At 47.0% G+C, this 26657-nt stretch overlaps 2 protein-coding genes across 3 annotated transcripts in view; one reads left to right on the top strand and one right to left on the bottom strand.

Annotated features, from left to right (window-relative positions):
- Window positions 1-318: 318 nt before the first annotated feature.
- On the top strand, window positions 319-1254 carry LOC143803795 (olfactory receptor 6C74-like). The gene has a single exon (XM_077281562.1). It carries the CDS (start codon window positions 319-321, stop codon window positions 1252-1254), a length of 936 nt encoding a protein of 311 aa, XP_077137677.1.
- A 2045-nt stretch (window positions 1255-3299) lies between these two features.
- Window positions 3300-26657, bottom strand: part of WDR62 (WD repeat domain 62) — a 78365-nt gene continuing 55007 nt past the window's right edge. Inside the window, exons 25-31 of one of the 2 annotated variants that reach the window (XM_077286031.1) lie at window positions 24806-24937; window positions 13653-13764; window positions 13475-13571; window positions 8935-8992; window positions 7635-8393; window positions 6835-6920; window positions 3300-4023 (exon numbers count right to left, since the gene is read on the bottom strand). In XM_077286031.1, the coding sequence (XP_077142146.1) occupies window positions 3790-4023; window positions 6835-6920; window positions 7635-8393; window positions 8935-8992; window positions 13475-13571; window positions 13653-13764; window positions 24806-24937 (1478 nt within the window). In that variant the 3' untranslated portion in view covers window positions 3300-3789. Of the gene's footprint in view, window positions 4024-6834; window positions 6921-7634; window positions 8394-8934; window positions 8993-13474; window positions 13572-13652; window positions 13765-24763; window positions 24938-26657 lie in introns of both variants that reach the window. The other variant, XM_077286030.1, reaches the window with a different exon arrangement.

The following is a 26657-nucleotide window of genomic DNA, read 5'->3' as shown; positions in this document are numbered from 1 at the left end:
CAGGTTTTCATCTCACTTCTGCGCTAAACCTCAATGGCTATCATCTTGGCTGCCTCCTACACTTACTAGGTCCTGTGAATAAATAATGTCGTGTGAGGTTAGTCCCATCATGATGTCGCAGGACCTAGTAACTGCTAAAGGATCTGAAGGACAGAGTTCGAGGATGCCGGGTGCAAAAGTGAAGACCGGCTGTGACAAAGGACTGGACGCCAGAACAGGACAGCGCAAATCAAATTGCTTATCTTGACTATGAATTCATACAGATGTGTTGAACATGGGTATTTATACATTTACAGTAAAGAAAACCCAAGACCATCAATGAGTTCCATAAACCAGACAACGATAGAAGGCTTTATACTTAAAGGAGTCTCAGATGTTCCTGAACTACAAGTTTTCCTCTTCCTTCTGGTTCTTCTGATCTATCTCATGTCTCTTATTGGAAATTTGACCATTATACTACTGGTCTGCTTTGATCTCCACCTTCACACGCCCATGTACTTCTTCCTGTTCAACTTGTCTGTGATCGATATATCCAACTCCACTACAACGCTACACAACATTTTTGTCGCCTTCACAACACAAAACCACATGGTTTCTAACTTTGCCTGTATGAGCCAGGCATATATTTTCTGCTCATTAACCAGTAACGAGATCTCTATTTTGGCCGCCATGAGTTTTGATCGTTATGTAGCCATCTGTAGACCTCTACATTACCACACAGTCATGAATTGGAGACTCTGTGGTTTGCTGGCGTCGATCAGTTGGGGTTTTGGGTTCATAGAGATGGTTCCTACTCTTGTGTTCATTTCAAGGTTCACTTGTTACATTTCCAAGGAAATCGATCATTATTTTTGTGACGTTTTGCCCATCCGCGACATCACGTGTAGTGACACTTCTACTTTGGACCTTTACATTCTTATTCTTGGCAATGTAAATATTTTTATATTACTCTTCCTGACTATAACTTCCTATGTTTTTATTATCACATGCATTTTAAGAATAAGCTCAAGTGCCGGCAGACGTAAAGCTTTCTACACATGTTCCTCGCATATCACGGTAGTTGTGACCTTCTATTCTTCTATCGTCTTACAATATATCGTAACAGTTTCCGGGAAGAACATGGGTTCCAACTTAGTCTTCTCTCTGTTTAACACGGCCATTGCCCCCATGATGAACCCACTGATCTACAGCTTAAAAAATAAAGATGTAAAATCAGCCCTACAACGAAAGTTAAAATTCTCTGAAAGAAAATAAATAGTAATCGGAGAAATTTTATGGTCGAAGCGAGTATGCAGGATCATTCCACCAGGTCATCGTAAAATAACTGATTAATGAGGTTCAAAATGAAGACTGTTTGTTTTAGTAGGATCACATATCACTGTATACGTCTTTGTTTTTGAAGGCATAAGTCCAAAAATATCTAGGTATCATTTTATGAAAAATAGCTCCTGTGTGAGGTTACGGGTTAGAGAGGAGTTAACTTGTCGAAAGTTGAATTAGGCAGAATTGGTCAAATTCGGCTGAAAAATGTTATTTGCATCAAAATAATGTGATAGAAGTTAAGTGCCTCAATTTCCTAAAAAATAGTTTTTGATGCTGAGGTTTCCTGACCCCTAGGGTTAAAAATAAAAAGATATGGAACTCACATTGCTTCTTACCTGCCAATATCACAGATACCCATTAATCCTCTAACTGATCCTTAAGCTCCATTCTTCTTTTCACTGGGGCTTCCATTACCAACAAGACCCTTGATACATATTATGACGTCAAGATCTGCATCTCCAAACATGGTCACGTTGCTCCACATGAGGCAATGATGATATCCTTATGAATCAAGGTCTAGTTGGTACCTGAAGCCCCGGTGAAGAGAAGACGGAAGCAGCAGCTTAAGGAGCAAGCGGAAGACTGGCAGGGACCTGCAGTGACAGGGACAGGTGAGAATATTTTGTTTTACAACTCTTTCGCTGTCCATATGGTGCCAACTGGTGATGGTTTTAAAATTTACATTCAATTTCATATATAGAAATACTTTGGTCCATCACAAGATCTCAAAAATATAGGCCCACTGGAAATGGCCATCTCACGAAAAAATTATGTCAAATCATGGATGGTCTTAAAACAAGATTCCGAGGCATCCTCATCTTCTAGCACCCCTGAGGATCCAGCACTGGCCGGCTGGAGGTCTATTCAATTCAATGTCTGCCTGGGTCCCCTGGATGTTTGCGGAGTGTATCGTTTGATCTCAGAAAGTTAATTGCAGGCAGAAGAAGCCTAAATAGTAGAGGGGTAACACTTGTCAATTGATGTTCCACCCCAAAGGACTATGGAAGAGCACACAAGCAGCTCCATCCTGCATCACAGTTGCTGTTGTGTACAAGAGATAAGCCCTCCTGGATAAGAGGAACCGCCATTTCAGAGAGAGACAGATAGAAGCCTAGTGCTGTAAGTGAAGACTGCATCCACCTACATGATGTAACGTTAGTCTGCTAGAAAAGCTGCAGTCAAACAGAGACCGGAGCAGCGGTGGACCAGAAGAGGGCAAGTAAAGTATAGTTTGTTATTTGGGCACATAGCTGTCCCTGTGGTGAGAAGTTTGATAAAAGTGTATCACCCCATTAGAAAGGTTCTTCCCATAGCCTATATGTTATCTACATAAGAGAATGGGGCCACGTTAGGTGGCTGCATGTACTTAGCCCTTTCCATCCATTTGTATGGAAGTTGCAAAAACTACGAGCTTGTGATATAGGGACTTGAGATAGTTTTGGGTCGAAAGTGGAGGCATATTCTGTTTTTTGGGGGATATATCTGACTAAAATACATCTTTTTCTCTTTTCTATTGTTTTAATTTTGTGTATTACATTGCAGCAAATTTCTATAGATTAACTTTCAGAATTGCATTGTAGTTAATTGTGGGTATACAAATGTGCACATACATACTGAGTTATCATTCCTTGGTAATATTCTGCATTTTGGTGGCTACCCTTTGTATTGTCTTATTGTCAGTATTTTGTGTCGCTCATCGGCCTCACCTAGCTTTCATTGCTTCGTGAGTCTTTTAATTTTTATTGTGTTCCTCAACAAAACAATTATTGTTTATATACATATGTTTGATTTCTGAATATTATGAGGCAACACTAATTTGATATTTTAGATTTAGGTCAGAGCCTGCAGGCAGAAGTTTGTTGAAAGAGGACAATCCCTTCAAAAACACCTCTCAAACTCCAAAGTGCCCAGCAGGTTCTGCGAACGTCTGCCATCCAGGAATAAGAAATTACTGAAGGAAAATTCAGCTTTTTTTTAACCTGTGATTTATTATTAACAGCACAACAAACACGGATACAAACAAGAGGAGAAAATACAAAATTCTCGCACAATAACAAAAAGTTCTCGTCTGTTCCTCTGGGGTGGAAGCTATAAAACATTTATACTAGAATCTTTTTTTTTTTTTTACATGGTTATAAAAGCCGTCATATATTACACACATACAGAAAGACATTACGATAGGAAGGAACGAGCCACCGTTATAGAACATGTAGGGGCCTGTTGTAAGGATTATCCACGGCTCAGAAGACAACCGTCAATCTGCTTAAGCAATGTCTTGGTAGGTCAGAACCTTCAACCTCACGGAGGACAAACCTGAGCTTGCGTTTCTTCTTCGTATTAGGTTTGTCGTCCAGTACAATATATACAGAACCAAAAGTGCAAAAGTACCAAATACTGTTAAACTCTGCAAAAATGTGCAACCCCATGACGGGATGGATGAGGGGCTTCTGCCCTCCAGACGCTGATTCACTGGCCGCTGATCTTCTCCCTCATGAGCTCCAGCATCATGTCCGAGTAGTGCTCCAGTAACTGCAGGGTTGGGGTGGAGAAGCTCCTCTCGTGGCTCGAGGACTCACTTGTAGAAGGGTTTCTCTGCCCGACTCCCACCAAGTCCATTTCACTTTGAATGTAATTGAAGGCATCAAAGAACAAAGATCTTAGACGAGACTTCTCTTCATGGCAACCACCACAGCCTTCAACCTGGATGAATAAAATTGGATAAAAATACAGTTGTGGCTAAAGCAGGTATGTCCCCAAATTTCACAATATAACCTGCATACATTATTTAGCTCCTAGATTTTCAGAGTAAATACCCCAGCCTCACCAGGTCCAAGTCAGAATGGCTGTATAACTTATAATTCAGATATCAAGTCCTTATATTACATAATCCTTTAAAAAAAAAAAGTTTATACGCAGTCTCAACCCACTTAACCTGGCAGCTCCTCAGAGTCCGTCCTCCCTGCCGTCACCAATATCTCGCACTGCTCTGTACAAGCTGCAGCTTGTGGATCTTTTGAGTTCTCATCATAAAATCCTATTCTCATTATTGTAAAAGAGCCCACTGTCATGCCTACCAGGCTATACCATTCCCGCAGGCACCAAGTTAAATCACTATGCATTGGAGGAATAGGAGAAAAAGAAACCTACTGAGAGTCTGAAGGAAAATCATCAATCATTAGGAAACATGAAAGATAAGGCAGGCTTGGAAAGAGGAGAAGGATAAGGAAGGCGGGCTTGGGAAGAGGAGACAGAAGGGTTGGGAAGAGAAAAAGGAGGAGGAAGGTTTGGGAAGAGAAGGAGGAAGAGAAGAAGGAGGAAGGGAAAGAAAATCGAAGAAAAAAGGTGTAGGAAGAGAAGAAGGAGGAAGGAGTTAAGAGCAGAAGGATGAAGGGATGAAGGTGGGGGGGAAGAGGAAGAGAACAATTAAGGATGTCTAAGCCACTTTGGCGTGCAACCGTCACCTTGCACACTTGGAGAACAGAGCCTGAATAACGCATAGCACAGGAAGCCTGCAACGGTCTGGTACAACGTGCCGTGATACAGACTGGGGGCTTTCCGCTAGGATGTTGGTAAACGTCAACAATCAAACCAAATAAATCTTCAAAGGCTTGGTCTTGGAGGCCAGCAAGACTATTTCACAAACCTTTAGGAACAACGAAGAGTAAGTCCAAAGGGATGGTATAAGGAATGTTCAAAAGGATGAGATGGGCAGAAAAAGGGCAAGACTAACCTCATTTAAGTAGAAGAGGAAAAATCACAATAGAAAGTAAGCATGGAGGTTGGACTAAGTACCACCTTATCTTGGTGGGGGACCAGGAAGAGAAAAAAAAAAGATCTGTGGCCAGTTAAAAAAACATAAATCCTTGGACTGTTGGTAAGGGAATAATCACCTTTTCATGTATGGATGGGAGAGGAAAATACTTGACTGAGGGTTTGCAAAGCTGTCAAAAGACTAGAAGAGGAGCCTGTTTTATCCCGGAAGGGCCAAAGAAACTGGTCCTGGTCTGGGGCAAATAACTCTAGCTTGAGGCTTCAGATATAATTCTCATTCACATGGGCCAGAAAAGAACGGAACCTTCAAAAAGATCCAGCTGTTAAAGAGCTCTGCTAAGCTTGGACTGCTGAGAGGAGTTTGACGAAGGCAGATCTGCAGATGGAAACCACAGTAGACGAGGAGCAGGAGATAAGTTGCACAAAAGGGCAACTTGTCAGTATAAAGCCCCCGTCTCACATAGCGAGATCGCTAGCGAGATCGCTGCTGAGTCACTAGTTTTGTGACGCAACAGCGACCTCCATAGCGATCTCGCTATGTGTGACACGTACCAGCGATCAGGCCCCTGCTGCGAGATCGCTGGTCGTGTCGGAATGGCCTGGACCTTTTTTTGGTCGTTGAGGCCCCGCTGACATCGCTGAATCGGTGTGTGTGACACCGATCCAGCGATGTCTTCACTGGTAACCAGGGTAAACATCGGGTTACTAAGCGCAGGGCCGCGCTTAGTAACCCGATGTTTACCCTGGTTACCAGCGTAAATGTAAAAAAAAACAAACAGTACATACTCGCCTTTCGGTGTCCAGGTCCCTTGCCGTCTGCTTCCTGCTCTCACTGACTCCCGGCCGTACAGTGAGAAGTGAGAGCACAGCAGTGACGTCACCGCTGCGCTCTGCTCTCGCTGTACGGCGGCTCAGTCAGAGAGCAGGAAGCAGACGGCCAGGGACCTGGACACCGAAAGGCGAGTATGTACTGTTTGTTTTTTTTGGTAACCAGGGTAAACATCGGGTTACTAAGCGCGGCCCTGCGCTTAGTAACCCGATGTTTACCCTGGTTACCGGGTGCTGCAGGGGGACTTCGGCATCGTTGAAGACAGTTTCAACGATGCCGAAGTCGTTCCCCTGATCGTTGGTCGCTGGGGAGAGCGGTCTGTGTGACAGCTCCCCAGCGACCACACAACGACTTACCAACGATCACGGCCAGGTCATATCGCTGGTCGTGATCGTTGGTAAATCGCTATGTGAGACGGGGCCTTAAGAGAACCGATCTTCAGTCTTTTTGTGTGTTGTGACAGAAAGGCCCCCCCTGGTGGAGTTGACAGAAGCATTCTGCCCAAGAGCCAAGAATGTTGTCTCAAAGAAAGACCTGGCAAAGGATTCAATGCCGTGACAGCTTAGGTTTTCAACTGAAAGCTGCATCCACCATGGGATTAGTAGCCATCTTGGACAGATGAAACACTAGGAAGGAAATCCAAGAGGAACCACTGCTGGGGGACTTGGAAACACTTGGAAATAATCTCTTCCTGAAGGTGATGCAGTGGATATGAATGCTTAGCACAAGAGAAGAAGGTCTTGTCTGGGTGCTTCCATTCTTTTTGGATGACATCCTCAAACTCAGAATGGGAAGCAAATGTATATGGATGTACAAGACACAGCAAACCTCCGAGACGACCTTCCACATGCAGTGAGAAATGGGCTTTTAGATGAGGCGGTCTTCCCATAGAAACACATTCTAGTACTTACCTCTTTGTAGGTCTGTAGGGTCTTTTGGAAGACACCGTGAAGCTCCTCCACTACCTGCTCACACCGACTCGCCAGGACCTCCACATCTGACAAAGGCCAGAGGCAAATTATTATTTAGGAATCTGAATGGCATGTATCAACTTGTATAAACCAAAGTTCAAGCCCTGATTAAAGGGGTTCTACGGGTGCAAATCGTATGTATTATTCATTTAAAGGGGTTTCTAGGAGCATAAAACTCCTCCACAGTTTCAGAGCAGCGCTTACAAACGCGAGCTTCTTGCCTAGAAAACTGTCCACCACTAAAACCTCGGAGGTGGCCTATAACCTAGGCAGCAATCCGTAAGCTACGAAATAAAAAAATCCTTCTATTCTTAGGAACGATAGGTAGAATGCAACGTTCCTAGTTTTCACAAGCGCTTTGCAATTTTACCCAGATGAAACCGGGGATAAAAAACAATGAGGGAATAGCCTGCTGTAAATAGTAATAGCACATGTAGACAACATAGGCCTGCCCCAGTCAGGATGGCCCCTAACTCTAGTATCCCACCTCACTATGTTCCACACTTTTGAGTTTTGCATCTTGTCGATATAGCTTTCCATTGGCTGGTGTGAGACAGTCAGGCCCAGGTCCATCTTTTTTGAGGCCTGCTGGCACATAGCGTGGTGACTAACTAGAGTTGGGAACCATCTCGATTGGGCACACCTTGTCGCAGTGGTATGGCTTTTTACACTCGCAGTTTGACAAGGGGAACAGAAGAGGAAAGATCCTAAAGTTTTTAGCTGGAGTCGTGCTTCTTTACCTTGTTCTCCAGGACAGCAACATGAAGCCGCTTCTGGAGAAGATGGGCCACTTCTTGTGTCGTTGGCCTCTCCAATGACCAGGCTGCTTGTATGGAGACTGGCACTTCCATGGCTTGGAAGTTCTGCTATGGACGCTCTTCTAGGGAAGTCCTGGATCTCCGGTGGCTGATCGACCGATGAGGAGCTTCTTCTTTTCTGCATTTCGAGGTTAGGAACGTTCTTTCGGACATCTCCACCTTTTGGCCTCATCTCCTCTCTTTTTGATGCCTTCGATAGGTTATTGACAGATTTGGCCTTTTTCTTCAGGCGAGGGATAAATCCGCAGGTGGACGGCGGCGGCATTAGCAGCTTATCAATTACCAGGTTGTTGGAGAGGACAGAAGACTTTACTCTCTCTTGGTGTAAGGAGGGGATCTGCTCGTAAGAAGAAGCGGAGGAAAGAGGCTTATGGGGGTTTTCCTCCGCGGGAAGAAACTTGTTCTGCTCTAGGGAGTGTAAGTCGTTACTAGACAGCGGCCGGGACATGTGAGACAGCTGCCGATGCTCTTCTGCTTGACCTCCACTGAGGTTTTCTCCCATCGATACGCTACGAAATATTTTCGCCTTGAAACTAGCAGTGGCCTCCATGTAAGATCGGCTTCTGCTGGATTTCTGCTTATTCGGCCAACAGCCGGGGAACGAGGATCTGGAGGAGGACGCCTTCTCGCTTACTTGATTGTTTTGCACATTGGTCATGGAATTTGTTATTTCTGGACAAACTGTAAATCGAAAAAAAAAGTAAACAAGCGCAAATTAAAAGCAGGTGAAACATTGAAAATCAGAAGAAAAAAAGTGCAAATATAAAAAGAAAAGAATATAATCCCAACATTATTTTTAGAATTTTGCCCTTTTTCTTTAATCTCTCTAAAAAAAATTTGTAACAAAACTAGAAGTGTCCCCAGAAGATCAGCTACTTTCTGTCCTGTCCATCTTGGTGTAAGGCAATACTCTGCAGCAGGAGCCTCCCCCCACCAGTGTTTAATGAGAACATGAACACCAAACATCGCAACCTCTGTTCTCAACTCTCAAAAATGGAAAATACGAGGAGGGAATCATCATAATTTTATGTGTAAAATTTGTATTCTCGCTCGAGGTCTGCTGGTCTATGTATCCTAGTCCCGATTCGAGTCAACACTGCAGCCGGTGCATGTCGGACATTACCGGTACATGTTGACCTGCAAGGATCATCCGACAATTGCGACGTCCGAACAAAGAAATCTGATCTAAGGAAGCGGTGGATATACCCACAGAGGGACCTACCGGCATCTTTTTCAGACTTTCTCCTTTCTGTTCTCTCTGGTGTCTTTTCTTCAGGTCTCTTCCATAAAAGATTTAAAAAAAAGGTATAATTTAAAACAAAAAAACCCCCACAAATTTATTTCTTATTAAAGGGGTTGTCGCTTTCACCAGTCTGCTGCCCACAGGCTGTTTGGTGTTAAAAGTAATAATAATAAAAAAAAAACCAAAAAAAAACCCATATGAGCATTCCTTACTGAGTCTCTGATATTTGACTGCAGCGGTGACCTCACATGGACAGTCTTGAAGTCAATCACTGTGCTGGAGAGACTATAGCAACACTCAACCCACTCATGTTCTGCTGCTGTCCGGTGAGGCCAGTCACAGAATCATGTGACCGCTGCAGGCAATCACTGGTTGCAGCGCTGCACCCACTAAGATGTGCATCACCCCCCTACAATATTTTAGAAAAAAAAGGAGATTTTTGTGTACTCACCGTAAAATCTCTTTCTCTTAGCCTCTAATTGGGGGACACAGGACCATGGGTGTTATGCTGCTGTCCACTAGGAGGCGACACTATGCATAATCTGAAAAAGATTAACTGTGGCTCCTCCTATGCAGTATACACCCCTGGACGGCATCAGCCTTCTCCAGTTTTGTGCAAAAGCAGTAGGAGGAACGTAACATGAATGACAGACATGCCTATAAGAAGGCCACTATGTACGAGCTCAAAGAACAATATGAGAACTCAACAGTAACAACAGCCCGAAAAAGGGCAACAGGGTGGGAGCTGTGTCCCCCAATTAGAGGCTAAGAGAAAGATTTTACGGTGAGTACACAAAAATCTCCTTTACTCTGTCGCCTCATTGGGGGACACAGGACCATGGGACGTCCTAAAGCAGTCCCTGGGTGGAAAGCAATGGATGAATATTGTGCAGACAGGCCCCTATACTTAGGGCACCGCCGCCTGCAGAACACATCTACCCAGGTTCGCGTCCAAGAGGACTGGGTATGAACCCTGTAGTGTTTAGTAAACGTGTATAGGCTAGTCCAAGTGGCCGCCTTACACACTTGTTGTGCCGAAGCCTGGTGACGAATGGCCTAGGAGGCCCCTACCGCCCGTGTAGAGTGTGCCGTAATACCGGCTGGAAGAGGAGAATTCTTAAGGCGGTAGGCCTCTTGTATGGTGGATTTGATCCACCTGGCAAGGGTAGTTTTGGAAGCTGGTAGACCCTTGTGGCCGCCTTCCGGAAGGAGGAAAAGAGAATCAGACCTCCGGAAGGACGCAGTCCTAGACACGTATATACGCAATGCCCTGACAAGGTCAAGCGTATGCAGAGCCTTCTCCACTATGAACCGGAACCAGACAAAGGGATGGTAGTGAAATTTCCTCATTGAGATGGAAGTTGGACACAACCTTCGGAAGGAAGGATGGGACCGTACGAAGAACTACCTTGTCCTGGTGAAAGGCCAGGAAGGGCCGTCTGCAGGAGAGTGCTGTCAGTTCAGACACCCTGCGTAGCGAGGTGATTGCCACCAGGAAAACCACCTTCTGGTAGAGAAGGCGGAGCAGGACCTCATTAAGGGGTTCGAAGGGTGGTTCCTGCAATGCTGCCAGGACCAGGTTGAGGTCCCACGTTTCTAGTGGTCGTCTGCAGGGGGGAACCAATCGAGAAACCCCCTGAAGGAAAGTCCTTACTTGCGGCTTGGGAGCAATGCGCCTTTGAAAAAGCACTGAGAGGGCGGACACCTGGCTCTTAAGCGAGCCTAATGACAGCCTGGCCTCCAGACCCGATTGGAGAAAACCAAGTACTTTGGGTAGGGAATAAGGGAGTGGGGTCTGGCCAGGAGATTCGCACCAGGTAAAGAAGGCTTTCCAGGTACGGTAATAAATCTTGGCAGAGGCTGGCTTCCGTGCCCTGATCATGGTTCCAATGTCGTCCGGCGAGAGCCCTGTCTGGGTTAGAACCCAGGTCTCAAGGGCCACGCCCTCAAATTGAGAGCCCGAGTTCTGGTGGTAGAACGGGCCTTGTGATAGAAGATCGTGGCGGTCGGGGAGACGCCAGGGGGAGTCTGCTGTAAGTTGTACGATGTCGGCGTACCATGTACGTCTGGGCCAGTCCGGTGCAATTAGGATGGTTGGAACTCCCCCTTGTTTGATCTTCCTCAACACTCTGGATGTCAGGGGGAGAGGTGGAAAAATGTACAGAAGCTGGAACAGGGTCCAGTCCTGAACCAGAGCGTCTGCTCCGAGGGACCGCGGATCGTGTGTTCTGGCCATGAAGTTGGAGACCTTGGCATTGAAGTGGGATGCCATTAGGTCCACATCCGGGGTCCCCCAGCGGTGACAGATCTGGCGGAAAATTTCGGGATGGAGAGACCACTCTCCTGAGTCTATTCCTTGTCGGCTGAGGAAGTCTGCTTCCCAGTTGTCCACACCCGGAATGTGGACCGCTGAAAGAACCGACCCTGTGTCCTCCGCCCAGCGGAGGATGTGTGACACTTCTCGCATCGCCTGGGTACTGCGGGTCCCCCCTTGGTGATTCAAATATGCCACGGCCATGGCATTGTCCGACTGTATTCTGATGTGAGAGGCTGCCAGTAAGTGATGGAAGGCCCTCAATGCCAGGAGGATGGCACGAATTTCCAGGATGTTGATGGGCATGGTCGCTTCCACCGGGGACCACTTGTCCTGTGCCCTGTGGTGTAGGTGCACCGCACCCCAACCCGTCAGGCTCGCGTCAGTGGTCAGAACCTTCCATTGACCTGTGAGAAAGGATTTCCCCTTTGCTAGCGAGGTTGGCTTGAGCCACCAGTGCAGGGACCTCCTGGTTGACGACGTCAGCTGGAACTCCCTGTCGAGAGAAAAAGGATTCCTGTCCCAGGACTTGAGAATGGCTAGTTGGAGAGGCTTGAGGTGAAACTGGGCAAATGGGACCGCTTCTATTGCTGCCCCCATCTTGCCGAGGACTCTCATGGCAAACCGGAGAGATCGAGGGGGTTTGCGGAGGAGGGTGCGGAGAGCCAGTGCCTTGTCCTTGGGAAGGAGCACTAGACCCCGGGAGGTGTTGAATAGCATTCCCAGGAAGGTCAGGGACTGACTTGGGGTTGGTGATGACTTTTGTAGGTTGATTAACCAGCCCATGTGACTGAGTATCGGTTGTGATTGAGACGCTGAGCTCGCAGTCCTTGAAGGTGGGAGCCTTGATGAGTAGATCGTCCAGGTATGGAACGACTACTATGCCTCTGGAGTGCAGGACGTCCATGGTGGCTGCCATGACCTTGGTGAACACTCTGGGAGCCGTGGCGAGTTCGAAAGGGAGAGCCACAAATTGGTAGTGGTCCTGGCCTATTGCGAACCTGAGAAACCTCTGATGGGCAGGTGCAATGAGTATATGCAGGTATGCGTCTTGTATGTCTATGGAGGCGAGAAATTCCCCTTTCCCCATGGACGCAATGATGGACCGAAGGGACTCTATGCGGAAGTGACGGACCCGTACATATTTGTTGAGCTGTTTTAGGTCTAGTATGGGCCGTACGCTGCCTCCTTTCTTGGGAACTACGAACAAATTGGAGTAGAACCCTCGGAAGCGGTCGATCGTGGGGACCGGTACTATGAGTCCTGCTTGAAAAAGCGAGGAGACCGCTTGGTGGTAGGCACGAGCCTTGGCTGGCGGTTTTGGGGGGACAGAGAGGAAGAATCGGCCCGGTGGTTTGGAGGTGAAGTCTATTTTGTATCCGGAAGACACTAGTTCCCTGACCCACCTGTCTTCTGTACTAGGCAGCCAGACTTGATGAAAGAGCAAAAGTCGGCCGCCTACTGGTGTGGTGTCTTCCGGAGTCCCTGAGTCAGGAGGAGGAGAAAGTCTGAGATTTTCCTCCTCTGGGCTTAGGCTGGCCTGCTTTTGACTGCCAGGTCTTGTCTGACCTTTGCGTAGATTGTGAGTTGTCCCTGCGTGGGGAACGGTTACGATTTTGTGCTGGACGCGAAACGGACCAGCCCAAGGAATTCCGAAAGGATCGGAATAGAGTTTGGTTTCGCTTCTTGTAAGTGCGTTTAGGTTTGAGTTGGGGAAGAGAACTCGAGGGACTGGGAAAGGAGCAACATGGGGAATAACCATCTTCACTTCAACCGGGCACCCCATAATAGGGGGCCGAGGAAGGAGCCATGCCGGGAGTCTCGCAGGAGACCCTCTTTACTTCATCTGTAATCCCGTCGGAAAAAACGGAGTAAAAAAAAAAAAAATCTTTAGGTGTGCCTCCTATGCGACACTAAGCAAAAACTGGAGAAGGCTGATGCCGTCCAGGGGTGTATACTGCACAGGAGGAGCCACAGTTAATCTTTTTCAGATTATGCATAGTGTCGCCTCCTAGTGGACAGCAGCATAACACCCATGGTCCTGTGTCCCCCAATGAGGCGACAGAGTAAATATCCCTACCCAGACAACCCTTTTAAATATCTAACTGTGAAGGTAAAAATAAATAATAAAAAAAAACAACAAAAACACAGACGTGGACTCATCCGTAATAATATCAATATTATGACTCCAATTCATCCTCTTACATCCGGTGTCGGCTGAGATCGCTCCAGGTCGTCTTTGGTTTCAGAGCCCACTGCTGTCGCCATCTGGGGGCTGCCGGGTGCAAGGCTAAATCCAGTCCTGTAGAATAAAAGGAGAACGCCATCAAGAGATGCCGTAACCTGAAGCAGCTGCTGTGACCGGCAGAATCGGATGCCTTACTGGTTCATCCTGAGGCCCCGGGATAAGAATCGAGAAGAGAAGCTCAGGCGCGGGTTCAGCGTCTCATCGTCCTCATCCGGCTGCAGATCTTTCAGCGAGTTGTCGAACTTCTCTGCACATGTGAATTGTTGAAGTGAGAAAATAACCAGCACCAAGAAACGCTTTCCAAACCTTAGAAGGCTCGATCAGCGGACCGGCAGATTCTAGGCATCACGATCACAGGTGCTGCACCGGAATCGAGCCGCATCGTAGAAATCCAACTGTGAAGAATGAAAAGGATGGCACTGCGAGATCAAATTAAAAAATGGATGCAGCAGGTACGTGGACCGATGAAGAGTCAGATCGACGCGAAACGGCCGTCGTCCGCTGCTGTACCTGCTCCCCTGCATCCATGGACTAATTACCCTTAATAAAGAAGAATTTTCTATTTGATCACGCAGTGTCACCTTTTCCATTCTTCACGGTTGAACTTCTCTGCACAGAAGACGCAGGATTATTATGTTAAAGAATCTTAAGTCCCTCCAAGAACAAGGAGCTGCAGGGCCACCATCTTGTGTGGAGCAGTGGTGAGAATGCTCGACCTCCGCTCTGTTCATTCCCTATGGGACTGATGGACAAAGAGTGCAGCACTCCGCATGCTCGACCTCCGCTCCATTCATTCTCTATGAGACTGACTGACAAAGCGGAGTGCAGCGCTCCGCATGCCCGACCTCCGCTCCATTCATTCCCTATGGGACTGACGGACAAAGCAGAGTGCAGCACTCCACATGCCCGACCTCCGCTCCATTCATTCTCTATGGGACTGACAGACAAAGCAGAGTGCAGCGCTCCGCATGCCCGACCTCCGCTCTGTTCATTCCCTATGGGACTGACGGACAAAGCAGAGTGCAGCACTCCACATGCCCGACCTCCGCTCCATTCATTCTCTATGGGACTGACAGACAAAGCAGAGTGCAGCGCTCCGCATGCCCGACCTCCGCTCTGTTCATTCCCTATGGGACTGATGGACAAAGAGTGCAGCACTCCGCATGCTCGACCTCCACTCTGTTCATTCTCTATGGGACTGACAGACAAAGCAGAGTGCAGCGTTCCGCATGCCCGACCTCAGCTCCATTCATTCCCTATGGGACTGACGGACAAAGCAGAGTGTAGCGCTCCGCATGCCCGACCTCCACTCTGTTCATTCCCTATGGGACTGATGGACAAAGCAGAGTGCAGCACTCCGCATGCCCAACCTCCGCTCCATTCATTCTCTATGGGACTGACAGACAAAGCAGAGTGCAGCGCTCCGCATGCCCGACCTCCGCTCTGTTCATTCCCTATGGGACTGATGGACAAAGAGTGCAGCACTCCGCATGCTCGACCTCCACTCTGTTCATTCTCTATGGGACTGACAGACAAAGCAGAGTGCAGCGCTCCACATGCCCGACCTCCGCTCTGTTCATTCCCTATGGGACTGATGGACAAAGCAGAGTGCAGCGCTCCGCATGCTCGACCTCCGCTCTGTTCATTCCCTATGGGACTGATGGACAAAGCAGAGTGCAGCGTTCCGCATGCCCGACCTCCGCTCTGCTCATTCCCTATGGGACTGATGGACAAAGAGTGCAGCACTCCGCATGCTCGACCTCCACTGTTCATGCTCTATGGGACTGACGGACAAAGCAGAGTGCAGCGCTCTGCATGCTCGACCTCTGCTGTTCATTCCCCATGGGACTGACGGACAAAGCAGAGTGCAGCGCTCTGCATGCTCGACCTCCGCTCTGTTCATTCCCTATGGGACAGACGGACAAAGTAGAGTGCAGCGCTCCGCATGCTCGACCTCCGCTCTGTTCATTCCCTATGGGACTGACAAAGCAGAGTGCAGCACTCCGCATGCCCGACCTCCGCTCCATTCATTCTCTATGGGCTGATGGACAAAGAGTGCAGCGCACTGCATGCCAGACCTCAAGTTAGGGCTCTGTAGTACCTTGTTCCCTGGTTTGATGGGGTCCCTTAGATTTAAATAACTTACAGAAAAACAAAAACCCTACACAGATGAGGTGTCACAGAGTGAAAAAGAAAAAATAAAATACAAAAATACCCCCCAAACGCACTCCGTTACCGCTGCTATTAACCCTGTGTGACCAACTTTTTACTATTGAGGCTGCCTATGCAGCATCAAAAGTTAAAAGACCTAATGTTAAAAATAATTTAAAAAATTAAAAATCGTTATATACTCACCGTCCGTCGGCCCCCGGATCAGGAACAGGCCTTCCCCGCTCCTCGCAACGCTCCGGTGACCGCTACATACATTGCGGTCTCGCGAGATGATGACGTAGCGGTCTCACGAGATCCCTACGTCATCATCTCACGAGACCGCAATGCACTCTTGGGACCGAAGGGCGCGAGGAGCATCGGTAACCGCTTCGCTTGGATCCGGGGCCAACGGAAGTGAGTATATAACTTTTCTTTTCTCTTCGCCACGACAGCACCCACTGAGAGAGGGGATCCGCCCCTAGGAACAGGAAACCCTATGGAGAGATAAAAAGGGGGCGGTCCCCTCGCTCCCACAGTTTGGTTTCCTGTTCCTACGGGAATCCATGGAGAGAAGAGGATACCCAGCCTGGATGCCGCCTGCGCGGTTTACCTTAGAGGACGGCAGGGGCTCCAGGGCTGGAAGCAGCGTCGGGGGTCCTGGCTCAGTTTCCCCCCTCTGCTGGCAGACGCCGTGAGGCCAGGACGGGTGGTTGCTGGCTCTCGGGATACCAGCCGGTTTCGTCTGCGGGAGCAACGCTGTGATGCGGTCAGCGTCGCGCCGTTCTCAGCGGACGCCTACACAGCATGGAGCCCCAGTGTATTCCCCCGGAAATACAGGTAAACTTCCGGGGTGATGGAGGAGGAGGACAGCGCCTGCGCTGACACCGGCGGCAGCGCAGGCCCATACAGTGTGGCCGCGACCCGGAAGTGACTAGCGCTTCCGGGTACAACCGGAAGAAGATGGCGGCCCCCATATGAAAGGACGCCGGCGATATCGCTCCGGCGTCCACTATGGATTCTGCGCAGGACGCTGTGATGTCTTCGTTAGAAGCCACTGCATCCACTCCACGCAGCCATGCCAGCACCAGCCGCTCTAAGCAGAGCGGATCTTCTAGGAAAAGCAAGTCGGATCGTGCTATTCCTCAACCCGTGCCTCAGTCTCCTCCCCATCAGCCGGTACCTTCACAAACAGCTTCACTGGGTGAGTGTATATCTACCCTATTTAGGCTGATTACTGTTCCCTCTCCCTCACACCCTAGGCCAAAAGGACTGAAAAAACGAAACACAGACAGTGTGCGTTATGTCTCCAGCCCCTTCCGGATAGTCATAAAAAGAGGCTGTGTAAACCGTGTATTGACTCTACCCTACGGGAAGAAACCTCGGTTAGATCTGAGGATATTAGGGTCATGATCAGGGAAGAATTACGAGCCTTACATGGTTCTGACAAAGAGCCACGTACTAAAGTGAAAAAAGGATACGTTTCCCCTATATCTGACCAGTCGTCTGACAGAGAAAATGCAGACTCGGACATTTCCCGTGAATACGTTTCCTCTGATGAGGATCAAGATACATGCTTTCCCACCAATAGCATTGATAACCTGGTAAAATCAGTCTGCAACACCATGGGTATTGAAGATTCTAAGGTCCCTAAAACGCAGCAGGATATCATGTTCGCTGGTCTGTCAGAAAAGAAAAGGCCCTCCTTTCCTGTAATATCAGCGGTAAAAGATCTAATCAAGAAAGAGTGGGAAAGCCAGGGGCAAAGGGGTTTACCACCAACCTCAAAAAGACGTTATCCCTTCAATGATGACGAGTTCTTATTATGGTCAAAAGCCCCGAAGGTGGATGCGGCAGTGGCATCCACATCCAAAAAATCCTCACTGCCCGTGGAGGATTCGGGTTCATTACAAGACCCATTGGACCGCAAAACCGACTCTCTTTTAAAAAGAGCTTGGGAGTCATGTACGGGAGCCTTTAGGCCGGCAATATCGGCTACATGCACCGCTAGGTCCATGCTAGTCTGGCTAAATGATTTGGAGGAGGGACTAAAAAGCGGTCTCTCTAGAGACAAATTAATGTCCTCTATACCCCTGATCAGAGGGGCTACAGCCTTCCTGGCGGACTCATCTGCTGACTCCATACGCTTAGCGGCTAAGTCAGCGGGACTCACGAATGCAGCACGTAGAGCCCTGTGGCTTAAAGGATGGAAGGGTGATCCCCAAACAAAATCTAAATTGTGTGGCCTCCCGTGTCAGGGTGAGTACCTGTTTGGTACTAAACTAGACGAAATTTTAACTAAAGCGGGAGAGAGGAAGAAGGGCTTCCCTAACGTTAATTACCTTCCATCCTATAGGAGAGCATTCCGGAAGCCCGTGTTTAATAAAAGGAAAGATTTTAAGAACCAAGACCGCTGGGCCACTAGAGACACCAAACAAAGGGGTGCATTCTTTGGGAAGCGCCCTTTCAAACCTGAGGACAAACCCCGTTAGAGCGGATCTACCTGTGGGAGGTAGATTATCCTCCTTCTCAGATAAATGGCGGCTGATAACATCAAATAGTTGGGCAAATGATCTTGTCACCTCCGGCTTAAAATTAAGATTTTCCCGAGTCCCTCCGGACTCATTTCTATTGACTTCATTAAAATCTCAATCACAACAGGAGGCATTGGAGCAGGAAGTAATGAGTCTTCTGTCCAAGGGGGTTCTGGTGGAAGTTCCACTTCCTCAGGAGGGCAAAGGGTTTTACTCCCCTTTATTTCTAATACCAAAACCAGATGGATCATTCAGAACCATTATAAACCTTAAGAAATTAAACACCTTCTTAGAAAATCAAACCTTTAAAATGGAGTCTATCCGATCCACCATAAAACTCCTGTTTCCCCATTGCTTTATGACGGTTCTGGACTTGAAAGATGCGTATTACCATCTCCCAATCTTTAAAAAACATCAACAATATCTCCGCGTGGCGGTTGTCATAAAAGGATATATACGGCACTTTCAGTATACAGCAATGCCCTTTGGACTATCAATTGCTCCAAGGGTATTCACTAAACTAATGTCAGAGGTCATGTCATTTCTAAGATTAAAAGACACCCTCATAATCCCATACCTAGACGACCTTTTAGTGGTAGGAAAATCCCCCTCACAATGTCAACAAAGGTTAAGTCACATGATTTCATCCTTGCAGAACTTAGGATGGATAATAAATTGGGAAAAATCTAGGCTGATCCCAACGACTCGGCAAGTATTTTTGGGGATTATATTAGATTCTATAAGTCAAAGATGTTTTCTCCCAGAATCTAAACAAATAACGGTGAGGAATAAAGTTCAGTCTATACTAGATAAACCCATAATTTCCCTTCGGGAAGGTATGTCCTTACTTGGCTCCTTCACGTCATGTATCCCGGCGGTTCCATGGGCCCAATTCCACTCGAGGTGCTTACAGTATGCAATTTTACATGAGGAGATAAAATTACAAGGGCGGTTAGACGGTAAAATATCCCTTTCTAATGACGTAATCCAATCTCTAACCTGGTGGCTACAACCAGATCATCTAATTAGCGGGGTTCCCTGGGAAATTAAACCCTCAAACATAATATTTACGGATGCCAGCCCTCATGGTTGGGGGGCACACTTGGGGGACCAGGTTGTCCAAGGGTTATGGTCGGTTACGGAGTTAGACGACTCGTCTAATAAAAAAGAACTAAAAGCCATCTATTATGCCCTATGTGAATTCCTCCCACAGTTGCACGGAACACATACCAGGGTACTCTCAGACCACATGACATCAGTGGCTTACGTCAACCATCAAGGCGGAACGAGATCAGGCACTCTCATGTCTATAGCCGAAAACATCTTGACTATAGCCGAAAATCATCTTCTGTCCTTATCAGCACTACATGTCCGAGGGATAGACAACGCAAAAGCAGACTTTCTCAGTCGTCATACCCTCCATCAAGGGGAGTGGGTGTTAAATCGTCGGATATTCAATATGATAACTATAAAATGGGGTATACCCGACATAGATCTCTTCGCTACAAGGGACAACAGGCAAGTGAAAACATTCGCCTCAATGTTCCGGACAGACAACCCCGATGTTCTCGACGCCCTCCGGATTCCGTGGACATTTCAGAAAGCGTATGCCTTTCCCCCGATGATTCTTCTTCCAACAGTAATCAGGAAGATAAGGGAGGACAGAGCGAATGTGATCTTAATTGCCCCGTTCTGGCCAAAGAGACCATGGTTTTCTCTGCTCAGAGCCATGTCTATCTCGGATCCATGGATTCTCACAGAGAATCAAGATCTGCTTTTCCAGGGGCCCTTCAACCACCCTCATGTGAAGGGTCTGCGGTTGACAGCCTGGGATTTGAGAGGCAGCTATTGAAACTAAGGGGCTTCTCTGATAGAGTAATTGATACCCTACTGCTGAGTAGGAAAAGATCCACTACATCGATCTATGTAAAAGTATGGAAGAAATTTTTAAGCCTCTATCCCTCAGCCCTGTCAAAGGAAATTCCAGTCTCCTTTATTCTCGAATTTCTCCAGAAAGGACGGGACTTAGGCCTTTCAGTTAATACCTTAAGAGTGCAAGTTTCTGCGCTAGGGGCTCTGTATAGTCACAACGTTGCGGGAGATAGGTGGATATCCAGATTCATTTCAGCCTGCCAGAGAGCAGAACCGGTCCAAATTCCCCATTCACCTCCTTGGGATGTTAATCTGGTCCTTGAAGCCTTGACAGATCACCCATTTGAGCCTCTACATTCTGCTCACATTAAACATGTCTCCCTCAAGACTGCTCTTCTTGTCGCCTTAGTATCGGCAAGAAGGGTGAGTGACATACAGGCACTGTCAGTAGATCCTCCCTTTATGTCAATATTGCCAGATAGGATTGTCCTAAAAACAGACCCTTCCTACTTACCTAAAATGTGTACTAAATTCCATAGATCTCAAGAAATTCTTCTTCCTACCTTCTATAATAACCCTACTAATCAGGATGAAGAAAAGTACCATACTTTAGATGTGAGAAGGGCTGTGATAACCTATCTAGACAGGACTAGTCCCTGGAGGAAGAGCAGGGCTCTCTTTGTTTCCTTCCAGGGTCAAAGGAAAGGAGCTGGGGTTACTAAAGGCACATTATCCCGATGGATTCGGGAGGCGATATACCTGGCCTATTCATCTAAAGGGGAAAATCCACTTGAGACTGTGAAGGCACATTCCACCCGGGCGATAGCATCATCCTGGGCAGAGCGAGCAGAGGTTCCGATAGAACTCATATGTAAGGCCGCAACCTGGTCGCCCCCTACTACCTTCTATAGTCACTATAGACTAGATTTATCTGCCTCCACTGACCTGTGTTTCGGTAGATCAGTTCTTAACACGATAATCCCCCCCAAATGACTATCTCTGAAAGTCTCTCAGTGGGTGCTGTCGTGGCGAAGAGAAAACACCGGATTACGTACCGGTAATGCTCTTTTATAGAGCCACGACAGCACCCCTTCACTTCCCTCCCTTATATATTAGCACGGATAAGGGTGATTGGTTCTTGTAAATATTAGTAGTCTAAGATAAAATGATAATAAAATTGCCTACTAATACTAGTGGGCGGTTCCTCGCAATCTCTGTAACCCAAAACTGTGGGAGCGAGGGGACCGCCCCCTTTTTATCTCTCCATAGGGTTTCCTGTTCCTAGGGGCGGATCCCCTCTCTCAGTGGGTGCTGTCGTGGCTCTATAAAAGAGCATTACCGGTACGTAATCCGGTGTTTTTTAATTCTTTTTTTTTTTTAACAGGGATATGATGCCCACATTGCAATGTACTGCGTGGGCTGGGCAATGTACTGCGTGGGCTGGGCAATGTACTGCGTGGGCTATGTTATACACCACGTGGCCTGTGTTATATACTGCGTGCGTGGGCTGTTATAAACTACGCGGCTGTGTTATATGCTATGTGGGCTGTTAAACACTCCGTGGGCTGGGCTATATACTACATGGTTACACACACACATATACACACACACACATACTTACATATACATAAATAATATACACACACATATATAACTTGCTGCAGATGGTGTCACTGTGCATCGGTCAACTATACAACGCACTTTGCACAAAGAGAAGCTGTATGGGAGAGTGATGCGAAAGAAGCCGTTTCTGCAAGCACGCCACAATCGAGTTGACCGATGCACAGTGACACCATCTGCAGCAAGTTGATGCTGCAGCTCTCTAGAGATGGTCTTAGGATTGACCTTGACTGATCTCACCATTCTTCTTCTCTGCCTTTCTGATGTTTTTCTTGGCCTGCCACTTCTGGCCTTAACAAGAACTGTACCTGTGTTTTTCCATTTCCTTACTATGTTCCTCACAGTGGAAATTGACAGGTTAAATCTCTTGAGACAGCTTTTTGTATCCTTCCCCTGAACAACTATGTTGAATAATCTTTGTTTTCAGATCATTTGACAGTTGTTTTGAGGAGCCCATGATGCCACTCTTCAGAGGAGATTCAAACAGGAGAACAACTTGCAAGTGGCCACTTTAAGTAGCTTTTCTCATGATTGCATACACCTAGCTATGAAGTTCAAAGCTCAATGAGGTTACAAAACCAAAAAAAGTGCTTTAGTAAGTCAGTAAAAAGTAGGTAGGAGTATTTAAAACAAGAAAATGATAAGGGTGCCCATACTTATGCACCTGTCAAATTTTGTTTGAATGCAGATTGCACATTTTCTGTTAGTACAATAAACCTCATTTCAAGGCAGAAACATTACTGTGTCCAACAGTTATTAGATATATGAAACTGAAATAGCTGTTGCAAAATAAACCATTTTTATTAAACATTAAGCTTAAGATTAATAGGGGTGCCCAAACTTTTTCATATGACTGCATATACATATATACACACACACATACATATATACATACTTACATATACATACTATTACACATATATGTGTGGTGTGTATAAAATATATATATATATATATATATAAATAAAAACTGGAACAGCACAATGCTCACCAATGGTGGGTGCCTGGCCCCCTGGATAGAATGGTCCACATATCTATCCAACATGTATACCAAGTAGCAAAAAAGGAAGGCAGCACTCCAAGGATTCAAAGTGAAAAAACGGTGTGTGTATGTATATACATATATATACATACACACGCCGACCCGAGTATAAGCCGACCCGAGTATAAGCCGACCCGAGTATAAGCCGACCCCCCTAATTTTGCCACAAAAAACTGGGAAAACTTATTGACTCGAGTATAAGCCTAGGGTGGAAAATGCAGCAGCTGCCGGTGAATTTCAAAAATAAAAATAGATGCTCCATACCGTTCATTATGGCCCCATAGCTGTGCCATAGAAAGCTGTGCCATATAGTGCTCTGCACCGTTCATTATTGCCCCATAGCTGTGCCATAGAAAGCTGTGCCATATAGTGCTCTGCACCGTTCATTATTGCCCCATAGCTGTACCATAGAAAGCTGTGCCATATAGTGCTCTGCACCGTTCATTATTGCCCCATAGCTGTACCATATAGTGCTCTGCACCGTTCATTATTGCCCCATAGCTGTGCCATATAGTGCTCTGCACCGTTCATTATTGCCCCATAGCTGTACCATAGAAAGCTGTGCCATACAGTGCTCTGCACCGTTCATTATTGCCCCATAGCTGTACCATATAGTGCTCTGCACCGTTCATTATTGCGCCATAGCTGTGCCATATAGTGCTCTGCACCGTTCATTATTGCCCCATAGCTGTACCATAGAAAGCTGTGCCATACAGTGCTCTGCACCGTTCATTATTGCCCCATAGCTGTACCATATAGTGCTCTGCACCGTTCATTATTGCGCCATAGCTGTGCCATATAGTGCTCTGCACCGTTCATTATTGCCCCATAGCTGTACCATATAGTGCTCTGCACCGTTCATTATTGCCCCATAGCTGTGCCATATAGTGCTCTGCACCATTATTGCCCCATAGCTGTGCCATATAGTGCTCTGCACCATTATTGCCCCATAGCTGTGCCATATAGTGCTCTGCACCGTTCATTATTGCCCCATAGCTGTGCCATATAGTGCTCTGCACCGTTCATTATTGCCCCATAGCTGTGCCATATAGTGCTCTGCACCGTTCATTATTGCCCCATAGCTGTGCCATATAGTGCTCTGCACCGTTCATTATTGCCCCATAGCTGTGCCATATAGTGCTCTGCACCGTTCATTATTGCCCCATAGCTGTGCCATATAGTGCTCTGCACCGTTCATTATTGCCCCATAGCTGTGCCATATAGTGCTCTGCACCGTTCATTATTGCCCCATAGCTGTGCCATATAGTGCTCTGCACCGTTCATTATCGCCCCATAGATGTACCATAGAAAGCTGTGCCATTGCAACAAAAAAAAAAAAAAAAATGACATACTCACCTCTCTTGCTTGCAGCTCCTCAGCGTCCCGTCCCGGCGTCTCTCTGCACTGACTGATCAGGCAGAGGGCTGAAAATCTCGGCTTATACTCAAGTATATATATATATATATATATATATATATACACATACATACATATACACACACACACACATATATATGCACATACATATATACACACAGACATCCATTCACACAAATCTTCGGGTTGTGTGTGAGGTTGCTAGGTACTAAGCAAGTGGAAAAAATAAAATGTTTTCTACTGTGACATTGACATCCATAGGAGCCCCAGTTACAGGGGAAAGCGGCCGACAGCAGAAGTCACCACCATCAGAGCCGATGTGGGGAATGTGAGGACCCAGAGTCTCCTTTATGCCGGGAAGACACCCAGCCATCATGTGATCGCTAGGTCCAACAGAAACATTGATGATGCTGCCCTGAAATCATCCAAAAGAGGGAGAGGACAGCCGTGATTTCTGCAAAAATCAAGTTTGTGTGGCCATGTGTGTGCCGGACCCCACAAACCACAGCAGAAATGCCAGCTGTCCCGTCACACTTTCACCAGGTTTCTATACTCTGAAATGACACCCTGTCAGGGCATGATGAGAGTTTTAGTTTTTTTTTTTCAAGCCACAGCACGAGGACCCTGGTGAAAATAAATGGTCAAACACTGGCCTGATAAACTACAGATTTGTTGCTTCTGGACGCCATGGTCACCTGCAGCCAGATCATCAGCCAACGTGTCGAAGTGCATCTGCAGAAACCTCTGCTGTTCTGGGGTCTCTGAGCAGAGGTTCTCCTCAGGATTGTTAGAATCTAGCTCCGCTTCTGACATCTGCGAATCTTCATCTGCAAAGATCAATTACATAATCCAAGTTATGGAAAATCCGGACAATGCGAGAGTGTGGGGGGAATCCAGGGGACGGGCACCGGACCGCTAATGACACATACTAACAGATGGGAGACAATGCCTGTGAAGGTATTGTCGGAAGGTCTAGAAAAAGATGTAACCAATAGGGAGAGACAAAATGGAGAGCCAAAACGCAACTTTGATAGTCCACTTTTAGCAGTTAGTTCAGGGACTATTCATCTGATCGGAGGATGACTTGCCCTTATATTGGAATCTGATTTTATCAGACACTACAACCAGCCAGCCAACTACTGCTGCAGCTCTATACCAGGTTAAAGGGAACCCGCCAGCAGGACTGTGCTCAGTAACTACAAACAGTGTCAGGTCGGCGCAGTTATACTGATTACAATGATACCTGGTGATGAAATCCGTCTTGTGGTTCTTGTGTAATCTCTATTTTCAGTTCTGAGTTAATGACATGCCCGTGCTCCGGGGTGGCCTGTGGGGGGTCTTCATGTGGTGGTCTGATAAGGAATTCACCAGTATGGCTTCTGACCGCCGCCTAGTTTACATAATGAATATTATATATTCATAATCACAGAAAAGGATGTATAAAAACATAGTCGCATTTCTACAGTGTTAATAAATGTGGTTCTGGTTATCCTGATATTAAAAAAAAATCCATTTGAAAATGGCACCCGCCGTTCCTGTGCAGTAGCTGCTATCTTTGTATATAGAGGTGATCTGACAGCCGCTACTGCGCAGTCACCGGCAGCGCCATCCTGCTAGAGAAAAAATAAATACATTTCCTCCTCCTAGATGGCACTGCTAATAGCTGCTATTGTACAGGCACCAGCAGTGCCTTTTTTTTTTCTCTAGCAAGATGGCGCTGCGGGCGACTGTGCAGTAGCAGCTGTCAGATCACCTCTATATACACCGATAGCTGCTACTGCATAGGCACGGTTGGCGCTATTTTCAAATGGATTTTTTCTGGAATATCAGGATAACCTCAAACATATTAATTATAAAGCACATTACACATGCGATTATGCTGCAGCACAGGTGCCACGGCTGGCGCCTGCCTGCAGAAGGGGATTTTTTTTTTTTTCAGTATGTACATATAATATTCATTATGTAAACGAGGGGGCAGGTCAATGAGGGATCAGTCTGAAGCCATACAGATACCTAATCAGAGCACCACATACAGACCCCCCACAGGCCGCCACGGAGCATGGGCATATCATTAACTAAAAACTGAAAATAAAGATTAAACAACAACCACAAGACAGATTCCATCACCAGGTATCAGTGTAATCAGTATAACGGTGCCGACCTGACACTGTCTGTAGGTTACTGAGCACAATCCTGCTGACGGGTTCCCTTTAAAGGGGCTGTCCACTACTAGGACAACCCCTTCTTAAACTAAAGGTTTGGCCCTGATAAAAACAAAGCTTATACTCCCCTCCTGTTCCAGCGGTGTCGGCACTCACTCTCCCCGGGGCGGTGATGCGGTGGAATGACACGTGATGCCCGGCACCCAATCAGCGCCGGCGTCACTGTCTCACCCTTCTGATAAACTGAACATGAAGAGGCAGTCTGGGAGCAGCCGATCTCCGACTTCCTCTTCATGTTCAGTTCGTACAAATTCGGAGACCGTGACGCCGATTGGGAGCCGGGTATCATGTGTCACAACACCACATCACAGCCCTGGGGACAGCG

The sequence above is a fragment of the Ranitomeya variabilis genome, chromosome 2 (assembly GCF_051348905.1).
Source record: "Ranitomeya variabilis isolate aRanVar5 chromosome 2, aRanVar5.hap1, whole genome shotgun sequence".
Lineage (NCBI taxonomy): Eukaryota > Metazoa > Chordata > Amphibia > Anura > Dendrobatidae > Ranitomeya > Ranitomeya variabilis.
This window is presented reverse-complemented; position numbering and strand designations above follow the sequence as displayed.